Genomic DNA, 19,795 nt, shown 5'->3' with positions numbered 1-19,795 from the left:
ATTGATGGGTCAACTGTTGATGATCCTGCTCAGGTAGCTAACAAACTAAATGAATATTTTGCATCGACATTCACACATGAGGAGTTATTCAGCAAGGGGAATGCCAGAGGTGTATTAAACTCTAGCAGTAAGCTACAGAATCTTGAAATAACTGGGAGTAAAGTGGAGGAGAAACTGTTGAAGATAAACACAAGAAAGGCACCCGGGGTGGATGGGATCAATCCAGTTATATTAAAGGAAGCAGCAAAGGAAGTAAGCAAACCCTTAGCCATAATTATGAGAGCTTCCTTGGACTCAGGGGAGGTACCCATAGACTGGAAATGTGCAAATGTGACCCCAATTCACAAAGGAGGATCAAAGGCTGACACAAGTAATTATTGACCTGTGAGCTTAACTTCTGTTCCAGGAAAATTAATGGAGGCACTGGTTAAAGAAGCACTGCAGGATCATTTAGACAAGACTTCAGTTATAGCTCAGACACAGCATGGTTTTGTTAAGGGGAAGTCTTGCCTGACCAACTTGATTGGATACTATGATGCAGTCACAAAAGAACTGGATGCAGGGAATAACTTTGATATTATATACTTGGATCTTAGAAAGGCTTTTGATACTGTTGCACATGGAAGACTGCTACACAAATTGGAGCAGTGTGACATTGGAGGCAAATTGCTGCTATGGATAAAGGGGTGGTTGAGGGGGAGAAGACAGAGAGTGGTAATCAATGGACACTGCTCATCGTGGACTAATGTTATTAGTGGAGTCCCTCAGGGCTCAGTGTTGGGTCCATTATTGTTTTCTGTATTTATAAATGATATTGATGATGGTATATCAAGCTTAATGTCCAAGTTTGCAGATGATACAAAGGTTGGCAGGGTTGTCAAGGACACTACTGACACTATGCTGCTGCAACAGGATCTGGAAAGGTTGAGCAGATGGGCTGAGAGGTGGCAAATGAAGTTTAACATTGACAAATGTAAAGTACTACACATGGGAAAAAGCAACACCAGAGCAACGTATCAACTCTGTGGTACTACACTGACAGTGGTAGAGAATGAAAGGGACTTGGGGGTGATTGTGCAGGCAGATATGAAGTTCTCTGAGCAGTGCAGACGGGCTGCAAGAGTAGCTCATGGAGTATTGTCAATGATATACAGGAATTTTTCCAGCAGGAATAAGGAGGTGATTATTCCATTGTATAAGGCAATGGTCAGGCCACACCTAGAGTACTGTATACAGGTCTGGAGGCCTCATTTCAAGAAGGATGTAGAGCTGCTGGAACGAGTACAGAGAAGGGCAACAAGATTAGTGAATGGAACAAAGGGGTGCTCTTACGAAGAAAGGCTTAAGTTTTGCAAATTACAGTGTCTGGAGACTAGGCACCAGCGAGGTGATCTGATAGAGGTGTATAAAGCCTTGAATGGTTTAAGCATGCTCAATGCTGATGGGATTCTTCCTCTAGCTCAGAAAAATCACCTGAGAGGGCATAAATTCAAATTGAGGAAAGACAGATGTAGGATAGACGTGCGGAAATTTGCCTTTAGCCAGCAGGTGGTTGGTTGGTTGGTGGAACAGACTGCCATCCCTTGTGGTGGAGGTTGATAACCTAAATAAGTTTAAGGCTCAGCTGGACAGGTATTTTGAACGAACAGAGGGGTGAAGTGGAAGTGGGTTTTTTTTTTTTTTTTTTTTTGGCTGATGCTGCATAAGCTTGCTTTCTTGCATCAAATGCCTCTGCTAATGCTAATATAAAATGAAACCTAAAAAAATGTGAATTTTAAATTGCCGTGAACATTTTCTGCCATAAAAAATATGGGCATGGCTAAAATCATCTTTCCTGGTTTCTCAGTGGGTGGGTGACACAATCGTGAGCATAGATGCTTCCCGTTAATCCTTGTTCAGTATGTGTTATGCACTTGTCATGGAAGGTTTCGTTGTTTGCTTTTCATTGATATGCTTACGAAATTGAAAAATCTACCATTTTGCAGTGTGTTAGTGTAAACAGACTTTTTCGGGTGTGTTAACGGTTAAAAGAAAGTGCCTTTATTGTGTACAAGTTCTTTTCTAACCGCTACGAAAATATGGCTACAAATAACATGGGAATTGTGAAAAGATCAAAGAAGGTGGTGACGTTAGTGAGTAAAATTGAGTTATTATTGGACAAATTTCTAATGGTGAAAGTGTGCTTCAGTGGCAAAACATTATAAAATCAGTGAGTCAACAGTATGATCAATCAAGAAATCGGAAGAAAAATTCCGCCGTAGTGTCCATGAAAACATGCTAATTGCCTCAAAAATTTGCTCTGTAACTTGTGATGTTAAATTAGAAAAAATGGAATAAGCTTTAAATCTGTGAATAGAAGACCGAACGCAAAATAAAATCCCATTAAGTTCACTCATAATTCGTGAAATGGCAAAACACCTTTATCAACACTTTATAGCGAAACGGGTGATAACATTGGCAGGATACGTTTTTTTAGCTAGCAAAGGCTAATTTGAAAGGTTTAAAAATTGATGGCCTTCACAATGTGAAACTTGTAGGACAGTCTGCATCAGCAGATTTCATGGCTGCAGAAAGTTTCCCGACTGAATTAAAAAAATTAATTATGGACAAAGGATATGTTCCCGAACAGGTGTTCGATGCAGACAAAACTGGGGTTGTTTTGGAAGATTTGAAAGATTTTGAAAGATTTTTGAAAAGATTTGTTTTTGAAAGATTTGTTTGAAATTTTTAATAAATGTTACTTTTAATATTAAATTGTTTCTTATATTAATTTCAATACCTTATGCTTTTATTTCACTATAATATTATGTTGGTGCATAAAATACATACATAGACAAAATTTTATACTAGCTTTTCTTATATATTTCATACTTTGGAACGGAACTCTTTTATTACTATGGGCATCATAACTCAGTATTCTCATTTTCGGTATTCGTGCCATTTCTCAGGAATGTAACCCCCCGCGATAGCAGGTTTACTGTACTCAGCTTGCCATAGAGATGGCTGGAGAGTGAGTGAGTCGATACGCTAAGTCAACTCAGAAAGTGTCCGAAAGATTTGAATAACAAAAGTGGATCTGAGTAGACTCAGTGAATCGCAGAATTCAACCAACATACTGATGCCGTCAACCAACTGGCATCTAACATTTCAACATATTAGAACAACATCTCAATGAATCGCAGAATTCAACCAACATATCGATGCCGTCAACCGACTGGCATCTAATATTTCAACATAAAGCACATGACAATATTTTCTGTAATCTGCAATTTTTTTTTTTTTTTTTATTTGAACCCCAAACACGAGAGGTATTAGAACCTATAGTACTTTGTACCATGCTTGGGTTGGAGGTTGAGAAGACGAAAGAAGATATTTGTTGACATTGGACTGGAATTTCTGTAGATTGTAATTTTCAGGAAATACGTATGAAGGAAGGTTGTTCCAGAAAACGGCAGTTGAATGAATAAATGAGGAAGATGAAAAGTTGGTTCTGTGGGTTTGAAGTTGGACAGTAAATGGTGTTGGCTGGTGGCGGCATGTGTTCGGACTGTTTTGAAAGAAAGAGAGCGGGAATTATAGAAGCCAATTCAGAAGAACAGTGCCCATGGAAGTATCTGTAGAAGAGGCATGCAGCAAAAACAGTACATCTATGGGACAGCGAGTGGAGAGACTCTGTTAGAAATGAATCATTAATTAACCTAAATGCCCTCTTCTGAACGGAATCAAGAAGCCTGAGAGAGGTTTTGGGGGCACCACTCCAGATGTGGGAACAATATTCCATGGCAGGGTGGATTTGCGATTTATACAGAGTGAGCAGCTGTTTGGAAGAAAAGTAATGCCTAGAGCGAAAGAGAAAACCAAGTTTTTTAGATGCAGAGGAAGCAATATTTATAATGTGCTTGTGCCAAGAGAGATTAGAAGTCAGGGTAATTCCCAAAAGAGATATATCATTTTGCCTAAAAATTGGAGTGTCACTAAAGATAAGCATAGGAGCAGAAGAATCCTTTTTGCGAGATATAAGACAAGACTGAGTTTTAGAAGGGTTGAAATCAACTAAGTTGTCTTTGCCCCACTGGAGAACCTGAAGATCGGCATTTAAGGAATTGGTAGCAGATTTTCGAGAAGTTGAAGCTGATTGATCAGGACAAGGTTTCTCAAAATGGAAAGTGGAATGCAATGTACTATCATCGGCAAAACTATGGATAGGATTTCCAGTTAATGGAAGAAAGTCATTAATATACAAGAGGAAAAGAGTGGGGGGAAAGAACTGTACCTTTGGGGACACCGACATTAGTGGAGAAGTTAGAAGACAGAGCCATCTACCATCACCCTCAGTGAGCCGATCAGAGAGAAAACTGGATAACCAATTACTAAAAACAGTTGGCAAACCATAAGATTGAAGCTCGTTTGGAAGACCTTTATGCCAAACACGATCAAAAGCTTTTGAGATGTCAAGAGCAACTACTTGTGTTTCACCGAACCTTTCCATTGAATTAGTCCATAAATGGGTAACATAAGCCAGAATATCACCAGTGGATCGACACTGATGGAATCCATACTGGCGATCGTTGATCAGACGGAAGGTTTCTATGTAGTTTAAGAGTTGGCGGTTAATTGATTTTTCCATTACTTTAGAAACAGTAGAAGTAATTGCAATAGGACGATAATTGGATGGGAGGGATTTGTCACTCTTTTTATGAACTTGCTGGATATGAGCAAATTTCCAAGCAGAAGGAAAAACATCTTTGGAATAAGAAAGTGAAAAAAGGCGGCAAAGAATAGGAGTAAGTTCAAGAGCACAGGTTTTGAGAACAACTGGAGAAATACCATCAGGACCTGGAGCTTTCTTAGTATCAAGATTCATCAAAATCCTTCTGATATCCTTTTGACGGAAGACCACAGGAGGCATTGAATGGAGCGTGTTGGGAATGGTGGGAGGTGTTTTACCAAGATCATTAATACATGAGCTGGAAGAAAAATGGGATGCTAACAGGTCAGCTTTATCCTTGGCTGAAGTGACAACAGAACCATCTGGTTTGGACAGAGGTGGGAGCAGAGATGGGCAAAAGTTGCGGCCAATAGCTTTGGCAAAAGAGCAGAATGCTCGGCTACCATTAGGGCAAGAAGCAAGTTTTCTACTTTTAGCCTGTTGAAACTCTAGTTTTGACTGATTAATAACTGCTTTGTGAGCTTTGGTGTAGTCAGAAAATGAAACTGAAGAATTAGAAACAAGCCAATTACGATATGCAACATTCTTCTCTTGAACAGCCTTAGCACATTTATTGGAAAACCAAGGTTTAGATAAAGGACAAGATTTTAAAGTGGAGTGTGGGATAAAAGATTCCATTCCTGCAAGAATAATTTCACTGACATGATCTGAGCAAACGTTGACATCAGAAGTTTTGAAACAGTAATCCGACCAAGGAAGAGAAGAAAAGAAGTCTCGCAGGTCATCCCATTTTGCAATCTTGTAATGCCAAACAACACGAGGTTGGGAATAGCCATGAGATAAAGGTTCCATTGGAGAAGAGACAATCACCAAGTTTTGATCTGAAGTGCCTAAAGGACCTCTCACTTCGACCATGTACTTAGAAGGGTTGTTTGTGAGAAAAAGATCAAGCGTATTGGCTGTATGATTAGGACTGTCCGGTATTCTTGTAGTAAATGAACAGTCTGTGCTAGGTTATTAGTAATTGCAAAAGCCTCAGCATCTCGACCTGCTGGGTCGGTGTGACTAGAAAACGGAAGCCAGCTGGAGTTGTGAACATTAAAATCACCAAAGAAAATTACCTCACTGTTAGGAAAGTCGGACTGGAGAAAGTCAAGTTGCAAAGAGAGGAAGTCAAAGAGTGGAGTTGGGAGAACAGTAGAGACAACAGATGAATTTGACACAATGAGGTAGAAAGATTTTAAGCCATAGAAGATCAAAGAGAGGAGATACCAAATTGCCAAGTCTCTGACAAGAAATATCAGAATGGAAATATGCACAAGTACCACCTCTGAGACGAAAGGAATCATACAGCGAATAATTTGGGCATCTGAGATGAGCAGTAGTTGAATCAACCGATAACTGAGATTCTGTCAGAAAAAGTACATGGGGTTTGGCAGACTGCAAGTGGAAATGGACGTCGTTGAGATTAGAACTGAGACCACATATATTTGTGAAATGAATTAGGAAGTGCTTGGGAGGTTTAGATCTTTTCGCAGATAAGCTTGCTTTATTAGTTTGACAATTCATGGTGTATTCAATAGTAAGAAAAAGTGGGTGGGACATGCTGTATGAAGTAAGGAAATTTTTGGATAGGGCGTACACGTGGTAAGAATATACCCAGATTCTTGATGTAACGTGGCCTCGGAAATGCTCTCCGCATACACACTACTCGGACTCCCTCCAGTCACTATTTGGCAGAGTAGAGGTAGCAAGATTATACACTAGCTGATCCAGAATCCTCCTAGAGAGTTACCAATAGGTTCGGTCCGGTGTACTAACTAGCGGCCGCCCTGCGAACACCGTTTTAGAGCTGTACCCTCGAAATGTAAGGAATATTGGACATTCATCATAACCTCAAAAGTCATCAATCATACTGCATGATGGAAGAGATAGGGAAGGGTTGACCGGAACTTAGCTCTAGAGACTAAACATGGGTTCCACCACTTCAAGCCTCCAATAAGCAAAGTGGTGGTATTTCATCGGTTGATGAGAGTCATCTACCACCTAGTACTGACTGGTAACATAGAGGGGGTGGCATTCCTCCATGTGGTGTGAGTGCCACACCTCGACCCTTGCTTATGTTGGTTCACACCTGGGTGGTCACCAACCATGTACTTGTGCATGGAGGTTATACCCAGGATTACTAACAGTCCCACCATCATGAAGGTGCAAGCAGAGGATTTGGCTGTCACAGACCGTCCGGACTTCGCCGAAATTTGGTCCACTTGACTTGAGTGTCACCTGAATATTAGTTCCATCAGCGTTTTAGACTCCCAGGTAGCAAGTACATCTTGTCTGGCATATCTGAGAGAACGTCTGTGAAACCTCTAGGACCAAATTACGCAGCTATCGCATAGTTGGGCGCTGTGAATTACATGATGGCCGCATGACGTCAGCATGATGGTTGAATAGTGGGAGGTCTTATAACTGTGTAGTAACTTCCTTGTACCACGTGGCTATTACTAATACTAATTATACTACTAATACCACTAATACTTTTACTAATACTAACTGTACTAGCCAAAAATATAAAAAATAAAATAAAATAAATAATTAAAAAAATATTAAGAATAAAAACAAATTAATAATAAGAAAAAGAAAATGAAAAAAATAATAATAAGAAGAAAATTAAAGAAATAATAAAAAGAAGAAAAAAATAAAAAAATAATAAAATAATAATAATAAGAAAAATAAAATAATAATAAAAATAATAATAAATAATAAATAATAAGAGAAAAGGAAATGGTCAACCTATGTTTTAACCTCCTCCCTTAGGTAATTATCCAGCTGACCTTTGAATTTCCCCAAACTGTCAGCCTCTACCACCCATGTAGGTAACTTATTCCAGTAATTTATAACTAATTGGCTAAAATAAAACTTACTGAATCCAGTCAAAACAACCCCCCCCCCCCGTAACTTGAAATTTTGGCCCCTTGTTCTAGAATCATTTATAAGTGTGAAAACTATGTCCTTATTCATTTTGCTTATGTGTCCCAGAGCGTTAAACACCTCAATCAAATCTCCTGTAAGATTCCTAGTTTCCAAGCTCTGCTGCCTACATATTTGAAGTGTTTCCTCATATGGACACCCTTTTGCCAATCTCACCAGGAGATTTGGGCCCTTTCAAGAAGAACAATGTCTTTCTTTTGGTCCAGTCACCACACTTGAACACAGTATTCCAAGTGTGGTCTTACAGTAGCCTTATTTAATGGGATTATGATGTTCTTATCTGTACTAGCGATTGTTCATAGGACACCACGTCCTCCTTGCAACCAGTCTACAATGCTCAGAGAACTTCATATCTGACCATATCGTAATACCCAAGTCCCTTTCCTCCACTACTGGCTTTAGTTCAACTCCGCCAAGTGTATAAATTATTTTGGGCATACTGTTGTTCCCCGGGTGCACCTTACACCTTGCTGGATTAAAGCATAGCTGCCATTTTTCTGACCATCCCTGAAATCTATCTAGGTCATTCTGAAGAAGCTCTGTTTGGCGGCAATCATTAACTACTCTACTTAGGTCATAAATAGAATATAACTTAGGTTAGTAATCAGTATTATATAGCTGAACAATATAAGAAATAAAATAATAAATGAACAAACACTAGTAAAAAATAATAAATCTTGTACCCTGTCAACCAACTTAATTTTAATGAGGACATTGCAACTCTGTACCTCTCAGAATTGATCATAACAATAGTAACCAGAGGTCTTCTTAGGTTGATATAATTTTACTGAAAGATTGATAGGAATACAGTAAACCTCTCTTTAACTGACTATGCAGAGGTAAGCCCTATCCATTAAAGTTGGTTGTCCGTTAAACCCAGAATAAAAAATATATAGTTGCGAAGGTTGTGAAAAAGTGTTATATTATTGAGTCCCATGCAGATGAAAACCCTGTTTCAGTAGACTCTGTCTATTTTTTTCAGAATCCATTAAGTTGATGCCTAAATCAAAGGTTTATTGTATATTAGTTATAAATTTTTTTGCCAGAAGGGAGACACCCAACTTTAGAAGAATATATTTACCTTATTGGCACTTAAACATTTCAAAAAAGATTCGTGGTAATAGCATTAAAACACGGTGTTTGAGGATTATTAAAACATGCAGTAAAATGGAATGTGCTATGACCATACTTGCTATTAATATGTCTTACAGTTATGTAAATAGTTACCCATATCACTATGGTCATGTGTTTTATTTTTAATTTTTAACCATAATGTTAAAATAAATATTTTATTAATATATCATATATTTTAAATTTACTACTGTTCAGTAATAAACTAAATGTCCAGTTATTAATAAAATATTCAAATGATATTAAACATATTCATAGTGAATATTCATTATTAAACTGAATATACATTATGATTATTTCTGTAATCACAATGCACAAAAATTTATGGATTTTAATTTATTATTTTTTAAAAAATTAAATGTGCTTTATCATTTTGTTTATTATTTTTATTCTACTGTTTTGTTGGAATAGCATCCCTTTTTGTTTATAAATACAACTTGTGTTGTTATAAAGTGCCATCCTACAATACACGTTTCAAGCTATTCATATATTTAGAAGAAGAACTCTTTATTCTATACACCTGACATGTACTTGACACCTTGTTGTCCATTACATGCACAAAACCCACATGCTGCTATATTATAAGGCAAACTGCAGCCATTATCAACCCACTGCAGGATGAAAGTCTCCTCAACAATTCATGTTGAGGGAAATGGACCATAATCTGCCATGCTGGTCCAGTGCAGGTTGGCAGATTGACCGTATTTAGCAGTCAGGGGCTTGAACGCCAGTCTACTCAAAGAGCGTGCACTCCTGCTCCTGACCACTCTGCTACAGAGACCTTGCTATTTTATACTCCTTTTTATTGCCTGAGAGCACGTGTTTCATATTTTTATTTGTTATGTATTTTGTGTGTAAAACATTATGTATAGTTTATATATATACATATTCTTACTACCTGTAACATGAAACAATGAATGCAAAAACAGGTAATAGTGTTTAATAAAAAGCATTGAAATGTTGAATTCAAACATTGAAAGAAAAATGAAAGTTTAAAGTTTCATCAAAATAAGCCAAACATTTGTTTATTACTTTTGTGTATCTTACATTTATTCTTTAAAAAACTGGTCCAATACAAGATTTCCATCCCCTACTTCCTTCATTTGAAAAAAATTGGTCATCAAAAATGAAATGGTATTGCCCGTGTTTGTTTTGTTTCAATGAATTTTTATTTAAATCTTTTATTAAAAACATTAAAACTCAATGATTATTAATAACCTTTGAGTTTTAATGTTATTCACCAATTATAGTGTTAAATTACACGTATTGATAAAAATGAATTTGATAATGGGGTAATTCACAATTTATAACTTTTATAGAACATATCCTTGACTTTTGTAAAAATTAGCATGATGCACATTTCTGCTATGCACCATGTTTTTGAAACATTTCGTGCATTTATAGCAGGAGCTACTGTAATTAATTTAATTACCACTTGCATTTTGAAGTCTCCATACTTCAACTAGTAATAATATGAGGTAATGTTATCTTTTCCTTATATGCCATTATTATTAGGCTTCTGTTGATGCTCACATATTTTAGTATATGAGCTCACATAGAGGATGTAAACATTTCTTTTTGCATGTTGTTAATATTTCACTCCTTTTTGCTCATTCCATTCAACTCAGAATGTTGTCATTATTATCTTGTAGAATTCACTTGCTCTTTTTTTTAATAGATAGATATTATCTCCCAATTGAAATTAGTTTATATCAGAATTTTATGTTTATAAGTGATTATGATTTGATTTTGCAGGCTTTAGAAGATGGAATCAGTGTTTTAGTGCATTGTTCTGATGGCTGGGACAGAACTGCACAAACTTGTTCATTAGCTTCATTGTTAATAGACCCTTATTACAGAACTATTACAGGCTTTCAGGTAAGTTTCATTCAAGAAAAATTATAGCTCAACTGCTAAAATACTTGACACATTGGTTTGTGTAATAATCATTTATAACAGTGAAGAATTGTATAATTTGTATTAGCACACTCTTTCAGCATGTTTAATTAATAAAATGAGATAAAATAGCAAAGCTTATGGGAAAGGGGCAACTTTTTTGCCCATTTCATTTTTACATTCCTTCTAATAATTATTGGATATATGGTTATTTGTAAAAAGAAAAAGAATGTAACTGTGAAAGATTGTCGAAAGATAGATAGTGAAAATGTTGATTCCATAATTATAGCAATGCTTAATGATGGATTTAAAGTAACTAGGTGTGTCTTTGAAATACTGGATAAGTTGCAAGACATTTGCTTTAAACCAGTGAATGAACATTTATATGGATTGTTCTTATATTTGCTCCTACTGGCTTTGAAAACTGTTTGATGTTCTCTGCTTTTTAAAGTTTGAAGTAGTGTTTAGCATAAGCTGTTTTGTCTAGTCTCAAAATTTTTTTCTGACGTTGATAGTTATTCTCAAAAAATTTGCCGATGTTATAATTATATAAGGTGTATTTGAAATTTTCTACTTTTCCCATATATTTCATTATTTGAAAATAATTTTCACATTTACACAATACATTTAATTTTCACACCTCCGTAGCCAGGTGGGCAGGAGTGGCAGTGCGTAGCACATGCTTCTTGATTAGACCGGGGTTCAAGCCTGTGACCACCAAATACGGAGGATGTGGAAAGGTCAGGGAATGACCACCGCATATCCCCGGAGCAATATGGCCTTAGTTGCTAATGCTCCTAAAAACCAAATAACAAACAAACAATATTTATATACCTCAATCAGATGACCTGAAGGTGATCTGATTTTGCATGTAATCCAATATTTATAATTTGTTTCCTCAGAAACCAATAATTTTATAAAACAATAGAGCTGTGCAGTAATGAAATACCTTTTTTGTGAAAATTTTTTGGGAAGAAAATTGATGAGGATATGATGAGCCATTACATGATGATCATTCATTGTACAGGATTAATGGAGGCCTCATTTTAGGAAGGATGTTGAGTTGCTTGAGCATATACAGAGAAGGGCAACAAGATTGGTGAGGGGAACGAAGGGGTCCTCTCACCAAGAAAGGTGTAAGTTCTGCAAATTGTAGCGGCTGGAGACTAGGCACCTGCGAGGTGATCTGATTGAGGTGTATACGGCTTTGAATGGGTTGAGCACACTGAATTCTGATGAGATTCTTCCGCTTGCTCAGATTACGAATCTGATGAGGGGCCATAAATTCAAATTGAGGAAAAACAGTTGTAGAATACATGTGCAGAAATTTGCCTTTAGCCAGGCGCGTAAACTTCCATCTGTTGTTGTAGTAGTTGAAAGCTTAAATAAATTCAAGGAGGAACTGGACAAACATTTAGAGGGAATGGATGTGTGAAATTGTTTTTTCTGGCTGATGCTACATAAACTCATACACTTGCTTTTTTTGCATCACATACCTCGTTACTACTACTACTACTATTATTATTACCAAGAACTGGTTTTGGTGAATTCAAAAGGATTTATATAGGATGAACCCAAGTCTGCATGGCATGTCACTGTGTCAACCACAGAAAATATTGATTCTATTCATTTGCCAGTAGATTGTTTACCCCGTTTCTTTTATCATGAGTTATGAGTAATGTTTTTTTGAGTTCACGATGGGCATTGTCATAGCCTACTAAAGCAGGCTGAATTACTAAAGTACAGGCCATGGTGCAAAATCAATATGGCAGCAATAGTAGGCATTGCTTGTATGAGCTAAGGAATATTAATATAATACAATTTTGATGTTTACAATTTACAATTAGAAAATCTTTTTCAAATTTGGAAAATTATATAAAAGGAAAAAAAATTAATTTCAATTAATGAAGTCGCTAATAGGTAAATGTAAACTTTCACTGTCATGGTATTTCTGCTTACATTATAAACTTTGAAATTAAGTATTGTAGAATGAAATAATGTAAAATCAGAGCTAAACAGACATTTGTGATATATCCAAATCTTTATTTATAATATACATGTTAAGAACTTACATTGACTTCATCAAAATAATAGAGATTTATTCATAAAAGTATAGCTTGTAATTTAAGATATAATATGAAACACATTAACCAAACTGTTCATTATATAATTTACAAAGCAATTTCAAGATAAATATTAAACTAATGACTTTTTCAAAATTTTCCTCCTCTCCTTGAATTTTGAATTACCTACATCTTTGTTATTCTGATTTCTTATATAATTATTCATGAAAATTTAATGAATAACCACATCTCAAGAGCCATTAAGGTTATGCTTATTTAAGATACAATATTAGTCCTTAATTTAAAATAGAATGTGAACAAATTAAACAAACTGCTCATTACATAATTTTCAAAGCAATTTCAAAATAAAAATCGAAAATCAAAATAAATTTCAGAATGATTTTGAAATAACTGAGAGGAAAGCGGAAAAGAAATTGTTGAAGTTAAACATAAGAAAGGCACCTGGGGTGGATGAAACTATCCAATTATATTAAAAGAGGCAGTGAAGGAAGTAAGAAAATCTGTAGCCATAATTATAAGAGCATTCTTGGATTCAGGGGAAGTTCCTGTGGACTGGAGATGTGCGAATATATCCTCAGTTCACAAAGGGTGACGTGAGTAATTACAGATCTGTTACTTTAACTTCTGTTCCAGGGAAAATAATAGAGTCAGTGGTTAGAGAAGTAGTGCAGCATTATTTAGATACAGCTGCAAATATACTTCAGACACAGCATGGGTTTAATAAGGGGAAATTTTGTCTGACCAATGTGATTGGATATAACAATGTGGACACAAAAGAACCTGTATGCAAAAAATAATTTTGATATCATATACTTGAATTTCAGGAAAGCTTTTGATAAATTTTTACACATAAAAGACTGCTGTACAAATTGGATCAGTGTGGCATTAAGGGGAAAGTTGCTGCTTTGGATAAAGGGATGGTTGAGTGGGAGAAAACAGAGAATGGTAATCAATGGACGCTGCTCGTCGTGGACTAATGTTATTAGTGGAGCCCCCCACGGTTCAGTGTCGGGCCCATTGTTGTTTTCTATATTTATCAATGATATTGATGAAGGCATATCAGGCTTAATGACCAAGTTTGCAGATGGTACAAAAGTTGGCAGAATTTTTAATGACAATAATGATGGTATTCTAATGATGCAACCGGATCTAGAAACCCTGAACTATTTGAATGGTTGTCAATGTTAAACAATTCAGTTGCCATTTCTCAGCCCATCTGCCTAATCATTTAGGCAGATGGGCTGAGAAATGGCAACTGAACAAATGCATATGGGTAGCTGTAACCTCAGAGTAATGTACCAACTGTGTGGTACTACACTGAGGGTAATGGAAAATGAAAATAACCTGAGGATAATTGTGCAATCAGATATGAAGTCGTCTGAGCAGTGCAGACAGGCGGCCAGGACTGCTCATGGGGATTTGTCAATGATATACAGGAATTTTGCTAGCAGGGATAAGGAGGTGATTATCCCATTGTATAAGGCAATGTTAGGCCACATCTCAAGTACTGCATTCAGGTCTGGTGGCTTCATTTTAGGAAGGGTGTATAGCTGCTGGAATGAGTACAGAGAAGGGCAATGAGATTGGTGAGGGGGAAAAAAAGGGGGTGCTTTTACCAAGAAAGGTTTCAGTTCTGCAAACTGCAGCGGCTGGAGATGAGGCACCTGTGAGGTGATCTGATTGAGGTGCTTAAGGCTTTGAATGGATTGAGCAGGCCCAGTGCTGATGGAATTTTTCCTCTTTTCTCAGGCTCTTCACACGAGGAGGGAATGATTTTAAGGTTGGTTGCAGAATAGAAGTGTGGAAGTTTGCCTTTAGTTGGCGAGTGGTTGATTGCTAGAACAAACTTACATCTATTGTGGAAGTTGAGAGCCTAAATAAATTCAAGGAAGAACTAGACAAAGTATTGGAGGGAATGGATAGGTGAAATGGGAAGTTTTTTTTTTTTTTTGGCTGATGCTGTATAATGCACAGAAGGTCTGTTTTACCCCAAGGGCACACCCAGGGTCCTGAGCTGGATATCATCATTCTTCTCTTTCTTGGTGATTTCCTTCTACTTCTGACTCTCTCTCTCTTTCCCCATCAAAAGATTCAAGGCAGAGCTTGACAAACATTTGGAGCGAGTGGATGGGTGAAATAAGGGGTGTTTTTTTTTTTTTTTGGGGTGATGCTATATAAGCTTGCTTTCTTGCATCATGTGCCTTTGCTAATGCGTGCTCTCTTTCTCTCTCTCTCTCTCTCTCTCTCTCTCTCTCTCTCTCTCTTGTGTAATTCAAATATTTTTTTACCTGGTGCAGCATCAGCCTTGGGCTTCCTTGCACCATATGGCTAATAATAATAATAAGCTTGTTTTCTTGCATCATGTGCACTACTAATGCCAAATATTAAACTAATGAAATATTTTTATTTTTGCCATATCTTTGAATTTTGTGTTACCTACATCTTTATCATTTTTAATTCTAATATAATTATTATTTGGTGCCTCTGTAGCCAGGTGGGAAGGAACAGCAGTGCGTAGCCCACGCTTCTTGATTAGACCGGGGTTCGAGCCCATCACCACCAAATACGGAGGATGCGGAAAGGTCAGGGAATTACCACCGCATATCCCAGAGCAATATGGCCTTAGTTAATACTCCTAAAAAAAAAACCAAATAACAAAAAAATAAAATATAATTATTCAGAAAATTGGACATGGTACAAGTTACACATTTTGTCAAGTAATTTAATGAATGACCACATCTCAAGAGAAGTTTGCTCTTCTTTGCTGAAAATATGAGTGGTTTCCAGTTGTAATTTACAGATATGCATCAATGTTGTATGTAAAGTGATTATTGCTGTAAAAGAAATTATACTCATATTCAGTTGAAACAGTTATCTGGAAAACTCTATAACACATTATTGCTATTTGAACACTTAATGCTTCCATACTTACAAATAATACTGTCAACAAATAATTTGACAGTAGCCTTGGCCTTTTAGTTGTGTAAACATATTAGCTTCCACTATAATAAATTTATTTCTTTTCTCTATATACCAGACAGCGAAATCATCAGCATTTTCAAGTGGATCACTGGTGGTGAACTTTTAATTGTTTAGTTGAATTTTTAATTGTGCACAATCTGCTGGGGCAAAAATTTGCATAGGTCATTCTGATATGGCCGGAAAAAAAATCAAACTGAACACACATGTACGTATACTTAGCGTTTAGGGTCAAGGGGTACTGGTGGTTCCCATAACTTTGCAATCAGTTTTCTTGTGTTAAATACCCCGTAAAAGCCAGATAGTGTGAGTGATATGTAGTGTAATGTAGGGTTACATTGTTCATTTGGTCTCTTTGCTGTGGAACACCACAGTCCCCTAGACTAAAAAAAAAAAAATACAAACTACATAAATGTATATATTTGTTTAGTAAAGACTAGCACATTATAAAATAATGTGCTAGTACAGATAGCACAGATAGCACATTAATTGCAGCCATTCATTGTGAATGAGAAATTTTTATTTGATCTGGAGAAAGTGAATATGAAGCCAATGTATGTAAACATACAGTAAATGCAGGTAAAGGTTTTATCTGTAGGATTTCATATTATGAACTGCTCACCCTGAAAATAAGAAGCCTATCCAAAAAGTGGCCATGTTCCTTGTGACATGACTGTATATATTTGGGTTTAAATTCCATTAAAGATGTGAGGAACTTATTGGGACCTTTTCAAGTGAGGTTCAGTTAGCCAGCCTTAAGGGAGTAGGGTTTCCCCCATCAAGCTATTCTGGGATTTCCAGTCTCACAGACAGATTACTGAATACAGAAAGACAAAGGGGCCGTATATTAAATGAAATTCACATATATGAGGTGATCATTTAATTCGTGGACTGGTGCAAGATTTTATGCTTACCACACGAATTTTCCATAATGCTGCTAGAGGCAATCTCCCTGCTCACTACTGGGCAGACTCTGTGTGCACATGCCAGTACTTGTTGAGCTAGTGTTGCATGAAGTGTTTTTTTAGCCACATATCACTGACAATCATTTTGAAGCAAGTATCATATCAAACATAAAGATTGAACAGTGAGATGTGATTCGTTATTGTGTTAGATGTGACTTAAATGCATCGAAAACAGTTAAAGAGATGAATCAATAAGCTTATGGTATTGAGTGTCTTGGTAGGATGTCAATATTTAAATGACACAAGCAATTCATTGAAGACTGAGTCTGTTGCAGATGACCCAAGACCTGGTCAGCCTTCCTCCTTAACTCCTGAGCAAATCGCAAAAGCCCAGGAAATCTTGTATGAAGACAGGCAAATTACACTTCATGAATTAGCTGTTGAATGTTCATTTCATATAGTAGTGCTCACAATATTGCGAAAGATCACCTGAAAATTTTGCAAATCTGTGCCCGCAGGATTCCATACAATTTGACGACTTGTGCAAAGAAATGCTTGATTATTTTGAAACACAGGGTCAAAACTTCTTAATTCGAATAGTGACTTGTGATGAAACATGGATTTTCACTACGATCCAAAGACAAAACAACAGTTGAGTGAGTGGAAGCATTCTGATTCACCAAGACCTAAGAAATTTTGAACTTCTCCTTCAGCTGACAAAACAAATGGTTCTTGTGTTTTTAGATATAAAAGGCATTGTTGTTAACATTTTGTGCCTCATGGAACAACTATGCATAAGGAAGTATACTCTGAGATTCTCAGAGTCAAACTTGGCCACGCCATTCATGAGAAATGTCAAGAACTTTCTGGTGTGAGGTGGTTTCTCCCTCAAGACAGTTCCAGGCCCCGTATGGCTAATATTGTGCAGCCAGTAATCACTGCCATAGGTGTTGAGGTTCTGCCACATTCCCTTTATTACTGGATTTCTGTGATTTCTTCCTGTTTCCACATCTGAAGAAAGCTCTCAAAGGCAAGTATTTTGCATCTGACAGCAATGCCCGCTGAGCCACATTGAAAGAACTTCGCAGTCTTTTCAAAAAATGGCTTGCAAAAAGCATTTAATGCGTAGGTATTGACAGTGATGAAACTGTGTAAAGTTCAAGGGAGAGTATTTTGAGAAAGAGAAATCCACAGAAGATTCAGATGATGGCAATTAAGATAGGATCTTGCACCAGTCTGCAAATTAAATGATCACCCCTCTTATGTCTTGTGAACTTGGGGCTAATTTCAAACAGCAAAACTCTGTTTGAAACTCTGCCTATGCATGGTAGGAGAGATTATGTGCTGAAAGCCTTGTTGATTAACTCAAGGCTTGAGGGATTTTGCAGGACTTTTGGAAGAAGATTTTTATCAGCATAACCTACACATTTAGCATTTGTAGAAACAGAATGTATTTTAATAGAGGTGATGCAAAAATATTTACTAATATCATTGAGGAAGCTTTAAGGGTTCAGGGAAACTGCTAGATACAGAGGATAGGAGGATTAAATATTGGTAAGTATTAGGAGATGCAAATGATGCAAGTAGTAAGCTTATATAGCATCATAAAAAAAAAAAAAAACATTTCCCACCTCATCTGTCCCAAAATTATTAATATGTTGAACAACTTTGTTCTTCAATATCATCGGACATTTCTTTTATATGCCTGCATTATTTTTACTGTCATTATTTTTTTCCCAACTTCCTCTACCGAAATACTTTTCATAGTTACTTGACATGCTGGTAAAATCAGACTTTCTGCAATCAGGTTGAGATTTATTTATTTATTTATTTATTTTTTTTTTTTTTGCCACCAGTTTGGCTACTAAATAGCAGGCTTTTTGCACTTTATCAGATATTTGAGCCATACCATAAAATTCAGTGCCTTGTTTTCTAGTAGATGCCTGCAGTCTTTTAAAATATACCATATTTTTGGACAATAAATTCATGTGTTTTGTAGAAAAATGACGCTGCAATTTACTCGGCACGATTGATTCATTCGATAATTTTAAACCACATACCATATATAAAGGTTGAGGACAATCTTGGGTACCAGTATAAGAAAATCCCATCACCAAATAATCATCATCATATTTACGGCGTGTTTTCTTCTTTTTTGATGTTTGTCCTTTTTTGTTTTTGTCATTTTCTCCAAGCTTGTTGTTATCAATTTGCCTCTTCTGATTTCCTTTCATTAAAATTTATCTATTGCTAATAATTTCTAAAAAAATTAAAGTTACTTCTAGAAGGTACTAATACAGTTAATTTAAAATACCTGTTCTATACAAATTAACTGAATATGACGTTTTAGAGATATAAAAACACAAAGGAAATATGTTACTATGCTACTTACAAGTTGCGCTTATACAACTGCAGAGTGACTGGGTGAGAGTCTCAAGTGATAAAGTTGGCTGAATAAAGGTGAACAGATCTACTACTAGGAATCAAAAGGTGAATAAAGATGAACAGATCTAGTACTAGTACTAGTACTATGAATCAAAATGTGACGTCACATTGATCTCTAGAAACGCCTGGGATTGGTGCAGCGTAAATGAACAAATTTTTTATTTGAATTCATTTTTATCACAAAAATTGGATTTATTAAATTTTTTTTAAGCATTTTCCGCGGCACACCTGAAGCATACTCGCAGCACAAAGGTTGAGAAACACTGATCTAGAGTATCCCGGTTTCTGCAGGGTGACTTGATTGAAGTCATAGAAATGTGTGAGTAAACTAACTGCCAAGGGGATTTTTACCTTGTCATGTGGAATACATAAAGATGCATAAATTTAAATTGAGAGGGGTTAGTTGTAGACTGGATGTCCAAAATTTTCCTTTAGTCAAAGAGTGATTGAATGTTATCATCAACTCCCACCTGCTCTAAATTTAATCTAAATTAAAGGGGGGATTGGATAAATATTTGAAATATGTAAATGAAAAAGGTGAAATTGGTTACTTTAATTTTTAAATTTAATTAAAATTTAATTTATTTTATTTTTTGGCTGGTGCTACATATGCTTGCTTCCTTGTGGCATTTTGTCAATTCAAAAATTGTGGGAAACTTGGGAAAGCCATTCCTTGGAAAGTAGTGGAAACTGTA

General features: G+C 36.3%; 1 protein-coding gene across 1 annotated transcript in view; it reads left to right on the top strand.

Annotated features, from left to right (window-relative positions):
* Mtmr6 (Myotubularin related protein 6) overlaps positions 1–19,795 on the top strand; it is a 259,452-nt gene that overhangs the window by 155,480 nt on the left and 84,177 nt on the right. The window contains exon 9 of the mRNA XM_090385380.1: positions 10,547–10,669. Coding sequence (XP_090241506.1) covers positions 10,547–10,669 — 123 coding nt within the window. The remainder of the gene's footprint in view (positions 1–10,546; positions 10,670–19,795) is intronic.

Source organism: Mastigoproctus giganteus, chromosome 11, assembly GCF_048544385.1.
Source record: "Mastigoproctus giganteus isolate SK-2022 chromosome 11, ASM4854438v1, whole genome shotgun sequence".
Classification (NCBI taxonomy): domain Eukaryota; kingdom Metazoa; phylum Arthropoda; class Arachnida; order Uropygi; family Thelyphonidae; genus Mastigoproctus; species Mastigoproctus giganteus.
The sequence above is the reverse complement of the archived record's forward strand: the minus strand, read 5'-3'. Positions and strand labels throughout refer to the sequence as shown.